This window comes from Zonotrichia albicollis, chromosome 37 (genome assembly GCF_047830755.1).
Source record: "Zonotrichia albicollis isolate bZonAlb1 chromosome 37, bZonAlb1.hap1, whole genome shotgun sequence".
Taxonomy (NCBI): Eukaryota; Metazoa; Chordata; class Aves; order Passeriformes; family Passerellidae; genus Zonotrichia; species Zonotrichia albicollis.
In genome coordinates this window covers 2656482-2664749 of record NC_133855.1, presented here as the reverse complement: position 1 = coordinate 2664749, position 8268 = coordinate 2656482, and the positions used below count along the sequence as shown (strand labels likewise).

General features: G+C 51.1%; 1 protein-coding gene across 1 annotated transcript; it reads left to right on the top strand.

Annotated features, from left to right (window-relative positions):
- Window positions 1–489: 489 nt before the first annotated feature.
- LOC141726643 (olfactory receptor 14A16-like) lies at window positions 490–1422 on the top strand. Its single transcript, XM_074531594.1, has one exon. It carries the CDS (start codon window positions 490–492, stop codon window positions 1420–1422), a length of 933 nt encoding a protein of 310 aa, XP_074387695.1.
- The last annotated feature ends 6846 nt before the right edge of the window (window positions 1423–8268 follow it).

The following is an 8268-nucleotide window of genomic DNA, read 5'->3' as shown; positions in this document are numbered from 1 at the left end:
GGGGTCTGCAGGGCAGAGCTGAGCCCCCAGCGCTGGGCTGGGCTGGGGCAGCACTGGTAGGGACAACGCTTGGATAGAGAGAAACAGCTTCCAGTAGGCACAACTCCAGGCAGCAGGGTGCCAGAGCAATCCTTGGTGTCCCTCCCTGCTCATGTGCATAGGGAAAGAGAAAAGCATTTGGAGAAAACAATTTTTACACTCGAGAATTCCAAAAGTCCACTTTATTTTTCAAAAAACATTTAATTTTGATCATGGTGAAATAGAGAGAGGTTAAATGAACAAAGGGCACCTGTGTGATTCCAGCAGGTCTGACTGGCCTCCGGCACATGGAGCCCTATTTTCCCTCAGGTCTCCCCAGTATTCAGGCTGAGTGCAATGCTGAAAATAAAGCAGTAACGCAGAAGGACCAGAAACCTGAAATCATAATGGAAATCTATCCCAGCTTGTCAATGTCTTCTTTCAACAGTCCACTATGACCAGAGTGAAGGAATGTCCAACAGCAGCTCCATCAGGCACTTCCTCCTGCTGGCATTGGCAGACACGCGGCAACGGCAGCTCCTGCACTTCTGCCTCTTGCTGGGCATCTCCCTGGCTGCCCTCCTGGGACACGGCCTCATCATCAGCGCCGTAGCCTGCGGCCACCACCTGCACACGCCCATGTTCTTCTTCCTGCTCAACCTGGCCCTCAGCGACCTAGGCATGATCTGCACCACTGTCCCCAAAGCCATGCACAATTCCCTCTGGCACACCAGCACCATCTCCTACTCAGGATGTGCTGCACAGGTTTTCCTATTTCTCTTCTTTGTGGGAGCAGAATTTTCTCTCCTGACCGTCATGTGCTATGACCGCTACGTGTCCATCTGCAAACCCCTGCACTACGGGACCCTCTTGGGCAGCAGAGCTTGTGCCCACATGGCAGCAGCTGCCTGGGCCAGTGCCTTTCTCTATGCTCTGCTGCACACAGCCAATACATTTTCCCTGCCCCTGTGCCATGGCAATGCCCTGGGCCAGTTCTTCTGTGAGGTGCCCCAGATCCTCAAGCTCTCCTGCTCCAAATCCTACCTCAGGGAACTTGGGCCTATTGCTCTCACTGTCTGTGTTGTTTCTGGCTGTTTTGTGTTCATTGTTTTCTCCTATGTGCAGATCTTCAGGGCTGTGCTGAGGATCCCCTCTGAGCAGGGACGGCACAAAGCCTTTTCCACCTGCCTCCCTCACTTGGCTGTGGTCTCCCTGTTCCTCAGCACTATCATGTTTGCTCACCTGAAGCCCCCCTCCATCTCCTCCCCATCCCTGGATCTGCCTCTGTCAGTTCTGTACTCGGTGGTGCCTCCAGCCCTGAACCCCCTCATCTACAGCCTCAGGAACCAGGAGCTTAAGGCTGCAGTGTGGACAATGATGACTGGATGGCTTCAGGAACACTAAACTTCGTGCCAGTTTCTACAAGTCATTTGTAATAAATTTCGTCTTTGATAATACTTGGGTGTGACAGTGCTCACAGGGGTTTTCAGGTGAGGGAAGAGACGTAGATCTGACTCTGTATTTCAGAAAGCTTGATTTATTATTTTCTGATATATATATTACATTAAAACTATACTAAAAGAATAGAAGAAAAAGGTTCATCTCAGAAGACTAGCTAAGCTAAGAATAAAATAGAAAATAATGATAACAAAAGGCAGCTGTCTTGGACTCTCTCTGAGATAGCTCGGTCTTGATTGGCCATTAATTATAAACATCCCAGATGGGCCAATCAAAAATCGACCTGATGAATTCCACAGCAGCAGATAACCATTGTTTACATTTTGTTCCTAGAGCCTCTCAGCTTCTCAGGATGAAAAAAATCCTAAGACAGGATTTTCATAAAAATATACCTTCGACACTTGGGTTTAGTATTTGATTTGTTCTTTCCTTCCCTTTTTCTTAATCTTTTAATATTAGAACAAATGGCATTGTTTGAGCCATATTTCATTTTGTTTTTCTCCACATTTGCTGTGGCCCCAGAGTGTCCATGAGGACCTCTGCTCTCAGTGGTTTTAAGAGACTTAAAGCATCTCCAAGCAATGTCTTCCCTGGCAATTCCCCTTTTGCTGCCTTCTCTGCAGCTGCAGCAGCAAAGTGTGTGTGCAGAGCTGGGGGTATGTCATGGGTGGCACAGCAACTCTGCTCCTGCTGGCCACACCATTCCTGATCCAGGCCAGGAGCCATTGGCCTTCTTGCCCACCCAGGCACTCTGCTAGTTCATGTCCAGCCTGCTGTCCAGCAGTGCCCCCAGGTCCCTTTCTGCGTGGCTGCTCTCCAGCCACTCTGATCCCTCGTCCATCCTGTGGGTGCCCTGTGATGGCACTCAGGGTGGTCTGTTCCATAACCGTGCCGGGCACCCAGGTCAGGCTGACAGGCCTGGAGTTGCCCAGCTCCTCCTTCCAGCCCTTCTTGGGGATGGGCTCACATTGGCACCTCCAGTCCTCTGGCACCTCCCTGCTGAGCCAGCACTGATGGTAAATGATGGAGAGCAGCTTGGGGAGCTCATCCACAGCTCCCTCATCCCCCTGGAATGGATCCCCTCTGCTCCCAGAGAGACCTGTGAGCATCTGAGTGGCTCAGCACGTCCCCAGCTGCTTCCTCCTGGATTACAGGGGGCTGTTCTGCTAGCTGTGCCTTTCCAGCAGCTCAGAGGAACACTTGTCCTGAGGACAATTTGACTTATTCTTGAAAATTGAGGCTAAGAAGGGGTTAAGTACCTCAGCTTTTTCCTCATCTTAACCATTTCCCCTCCATAAAGGAATGGAAGTTGTCCTTATCCTTCCTTTTGCCATTAATATATTTATAAAATCATTTTTATTATCCTTCACAGAAGTGGCCTGGTTAAATCCTAATTGAGCTTTCACATCTCGAATTTTCTTTCTGCATGACCTAAGAACATCCTTTAACATGTCCTGAGTTTCCTGTCCCTCTGTCCAAAGGTGATGCACCCTAATTTTTTCCCTTGAGTTCCTCGAAAATGCTCCATGCCCTGCCAGGTCATTCATTTTCCTTGCTAGCTCACTTTTGGGCATAGAGGGACAGGCTGTTGCTGCTCTGTCAAAATTATTTTCTTCAATTGTGTCCACCTTTCCTGGAATCCTTTGTTTTTAAGGGCTGTTTCCCTTTAAAAAATCAGTACCTGATTTGTTTCTCCCCAGCTCAATCCTTTATAGGCTAAAGTCTGCTCCCTGGAACTCCAGTGTAGAAGATTTGTTGATGCCCCTCCTTGCGATAACCATGGGTTTCTAGGCTTATTGTAATCCAGAGCCGGCTCGCTCAATACTAAAGTCAACACAGAATCGCATGAACGAGACAAAAGACGAAGAGCGCTCTCTGCCACGTGGAGATGAGTATCCAGGTTATTGGCTTGAGACAGGGACACTTCTGCAGTGAGCGACCACCAGGTAGCAAAGAGGTAGAGCCTCACCTGCAGTAGGGTTTTATGCCCCAGGTGATGGGGGCAGGGAAAGAGGACCGCAGCCAATGGGATAACACTGGGGAGGGGTGAGGGGAGGGACCACCCGTGGGGCAGACCACCAGAGATACAGAGACCAGGGGGGTGAGGGAGAAGCCATGTGAGGGGGAATATACCATCCAAGTGACCCAATAACATATTTTCCCAACACCCAGTGAAACCAACTAAATATCTAGTCCAATACAACACCTCCTTTCACAGAATATTTAAAATCTTCAATAATTTCACGGTCACTGGGCCCCAAACAGCCTCTGACAATTACATCTCCTGCCAGCCCTTCTCTGCTTGTGACCAGCAGGAGACAGAGCTTTCCTTGGCAGTGGGAATTGCAGGAAACCTCCCCAAAGTGCAGCTTGGAAGGCTCAGTCTGGAGCTGAGGAGAAAGCAAAGTCCCTTGCAGGGCAGAATGTTGGTGCTGGAGGTGTGGCAGCGTGAGGCTGGGCCATGGCGGGCCTCTGTGTGCCAGGAGCCGGCAGCGCTGGGTGCAGGGAGCCCAGGGAGGGCACAGAAACGCTGGGTGAGAAATGCTGGGGCACAAGGAGATGGGCAGGTGCAGCCAGCCAGGGCAGAGGAGCAGCACGCCCAGGGGGCACAGCCTGCAGGACAGATGGCCAAGGCCTGGGCAGGGCTGGCAGGGTCACAGGCACCCAGGCCTTTGTGCCCTGGGCTCGGGCAGCGCCTCTGGAGGCCCCACAGGAGAAACTTTCCTGGCAGGGGCTGCACTTTGCTTCTCCCTCGGCCTCCCTGGGGTGGCTGGCAGGGGCTGCAGGTTGATGCCATTTGTCCTTGCTGCCCCTCACATCCCCCTGGCCCACCAAGAGCCCCGAGGCAGCCGTGAGGGACAGGCCCTGCTGGCCCAGGCTGGGCTCAGGGCTTGGCCTTTCTGCTTCCTGCAGCCAAGCCAGGCCTTGCTCAGCATTGCAGTTCCCTGCTCAGAGCCTTGGGCTCCCTGCAATCCTGCCCTCAAGGATCTGCTCTCACCAGGCCCTGGGCAGCCTTTGGCACTGCCTGCCCTCCCTGGGGCCCAGCCATGCCCCAAAGCACTTGGAGTTTTGCTGCTGACTCCTTGAGCAGCTTCTTCATCCCTCTCAGTGTGCCTGAGGCTCCTGGACCCAGCCCCAAGTCCAGCGTGGGGATGATTAAAATACAGAAAGCCCTCAGGAGCTCTTTGTCTCCCTTCCATTGTCTTTGAGTCTCCAGGGCTTGTGCAGGGATTGGAGTCAGTTTGGAGTTGTCTTCAGGAGGGAGATTCCACAGTGCACATCATGATTGGTTTTTAATCAAGGGTGCATTTTTTTACTTTTCATTTCAGAGAAGAGGGGATGGAAGCACTCCCCAAGTCATCTTGATGCTGAATGTCTCCTTAGGAGGTCTGGGCAGGGAGAAGAATGAGCCCCTTGCAGGCTGGGCCAGTTTGGAAACCTGCTCCTCACGCCCAACCTCACCATGACCCCTAGGACTGAGATCCCAAAAAACACCCAGAAAAGTTCATGGAATTTTTTTTATTTCTTTTTTTTATTCTGTAGCACATTATTTGGTGTTACCATTTTATTAGTTATATATTTTTATTTTATTTATATTTATAACAACAGTATTGGATTTTATTACCTAGTTTTTATATTTATATAGAAAAATCACTACATTTTTAGTAGGCAAGAAAATTAATGCTCAACGTTTCTAACTAACACAATTCACTTTGTGAAAAGTGCATAGTATATGGCTCCATGCAGGTATTTACCATATGTTAGTGGGATTTTTTAAGAAAGGAATGAGGCACTTGCACCAGATAGCAACCCCAGGACCCCTAAATCTTTCAGAGAAAAAGAATTTATTGCCCTCTTATCAGAAGAAACGAACTTCTTCCTCAAAGGCACTGTTAGGATTAGAAGGAAGAAGTTGCTGATGACCAGACAGAATCCTGTATTTGAATGGAATTTATTCATCATGTATGAAGGGCATGACTATGCCACAGGCTATTGCTTTTAGGGGTTAATCCTTTGTTAGCAGGTGTCCTTTTTTGGGCTCATGCTGCCCATAAAAAGGTACCTGGACGTCCGTAATTCTTTGTCTTTATTGTCTCATATTGTCCTAATTCAATTTGTACAAATTATTATTACTCTAATTGTATTGCTATTTTTAAAACAATTTTATTACAATTAAACTTTAAAAATTTTAAAAACAAGTGATTGGTGTTTTTCACACCTTCATTAATTTATTAAGCTCCAGTAGCTATTTATTTATTCCTCTTTCCATATATATATTAGATATATTTGTAGACTTTTAATCATCTTTTTTATAGTCTTTTTACAATACAGGGTCAAGAAGGGGCACTTTGGGGTCCATGGAGACTTTTCTGGGTCATATTTGGGGCAGTTTTGGGTCTGGGGAGGGAATTCCGAGAGAACTTGAGGATCTGGAGGACACTTGGGGGTGCCAGGTGGGCACTTGGAGGGGCACTCAGGGATTCTGAGGGACAGTTCAGGGTCCGGGGCAGCACTTGGGGGTCCAGGGAGGCCCTTGGAGGTCAGGGAGGGGAATTTGGGGCCCTTCGGCGTCCGGGCGAGCCCTTGGGGGGGAGCTCTCTGGGGTGCGGGGGGTTATGGGAGTTGAAGGCGCGGGTATCACACAGGGTAACAAGGCCGCGGAGCATCACGGGAGTTCTGAGCGCAGCTGCAATGGCTCTAGGTGGGGCTCGGGGCATGACGGGAGATGAAGTTCCGAGTGGACTAGCGCTTGATGCGCGCCGCGGAGCATGATGGGAACTGTAGTTCCGGAAGTAGTTGAAACGCAGCGTTTGGGGGTCCAGGAAGGCACTTGGGGGACACTTTTGCATCCGAGCCGCGACTTGAGATCCTCGGGGGAACTTAAACAGTTCGGGAGCCCTTGAGGGGAGCTCAGGGACCTTTAACGGGGCTCTTTAGGGCTCGGGTCACGGCAGGAGTTTTAGGGACGGGACTCTGTTCTGAGAGGCTCTGGGGCTGCGGGGGATGAGAGGAGATGAATTCCCAGAAGTGGCTGTACCGGGCATCTGTGGGGATGGGAGCACTCAGGGGGTGCGGGACGCTTGTGGGGGTCCCGACTGGGAGGTAAGGGGGCACTGAGGGATCCTAGAGGGTCTGGGGGAAACTTATGGGACAGATGGGGCGCGATCCCGGGGTTCTGTGGAGCGCGGGCCATGACGGGCATTATAGTCTCGGCTCCAATGAGGCTGTATCCGGCCGCGTGGCATGACGGGAGTTGTATGCAAAAATAAAATATGGCGCCCATCTAGGCACCGCCCCCAGACCCAGCTCCCTGGCGTTGATTGGCTGCGGTCGGTGATCGGCGGGAGCCTCGGCAAATGGGAGGTGGTGTAGGCGGAAACTACCCGTTCAACCTCCCAAGTCCCACCCAGTAGAGACCAGTTCATCCCCAGTACTACCCCAGTACAACCCCAGAACATCCCAGTTCCTCCCAAGTAGAAGCCAGCACAACCACAGTGCCCCTCCAAATCCTCCCAGTGCAGCCCAGTCCCTCCCAATACACCTGAGTTCATTCCCAGTCGTTCCCAGTTCTGCCCAATGTTATCCACAGGATGCCCCAGTGTCCCCAGTCTTCTCCGCAATGTCCCCAGTGTCCCCAGTTGGTCCCAGTATAACTCCCCGTAAGTCCTGTTATGTCCCAGCATGTCCCAGTGGACTTCCAGCATCCATTCCACTCCACCCAGATTCCCTCTCAGCATTCCTCTTCTTCCCAGGTTATCCCAGGACTCCCCAGTATCACTCCCAGTATGTCCCAGTGTCTCCCACAGCTTTCCCAGTGTTCCCCAGTATGTCCCAGTCCTCCCCAGTGTTTCCAAGGACAGTTTCATTTCTCTCGGTGGCCGTGGCAGCCAAACCCAGCAGTGGGGTCAGTGCAGTGCCCATGGCCACAGCCCCTTGCAGGGGCCCAGTGCAGCTTGGGCTGATGATCCACCCTCACAGCTGGCCCAGGGCAGCTCTGCAGGGGCTTTGGTGGCACCTGGGGCTGGCACACACCTGAGCAGTGTGTCTGTTTGCAGTGGGGAAACTCAGGAGATTCAGATTGATTCAAAAAACCCCAAAAAGTGAAAACCCCTCTTAGGCTGAGTGCAGCCAGCTCTGCAAGCACAGCAGGGCCCAGGGGAGTGAGGACAGACAGGATGGGGCTGGGCAATGTGGAGCAGGGTTGTCCACACTGGGTCAGACCTCAAGGCACAGCTTCTGTGAGCAGGCAAGAGCTGCTGAGGAGAGACCCTGGGTCAATATCAATGACAGAATGCTGAAATCACCTCTGCTCTAAAGAGAAATAAAATCAAATAGCTTATTTAAAATAGGAATGTGTATTCCTTACAAGTTCTTTGAAATCTTCCTCCATAATTGGACTAGGAAAACTTTAATGATTCTCACAGGGCTTTGATGTTGTTTACACCAGACTCAGTCACTGAGAACATCTTCAAAAAACTTCTCAAGAACTCAAAGTTAAATTGAAACTCTGAACTTTCTTGAAGTTTTAATGGGTCCCACTGAGGGACACAACTGAAAAAGTGTCTCCAGGTTCCAGTTAGAGCAGAACACTGGAGGCAGTGATGACAGCTGGGGACAAACAAGGCCAAGGTGTCTCTGGTGCTGAGCAAAGCTGGATGTGTTTGAGGAATGCAAAGGGCCAAGGCCTGAGCCCCAGCCCCTGGCCAGGCAGATGCTGTCCCTCCCTCCTTGCTCACGGCTCTTGCCGGGATGGGCACTGGCATGTGGGGATGTGCAATGGCAAGGGCAGGA

Coding starts and splice junctions, on each gene's coding strand:
- LOC141726643 (XM_074531594.1), top strand. CDS start 490: ATGTCCAACAGCAGCTCCATCAGGCACTTCCTCCTGCTGGCATTGGCA.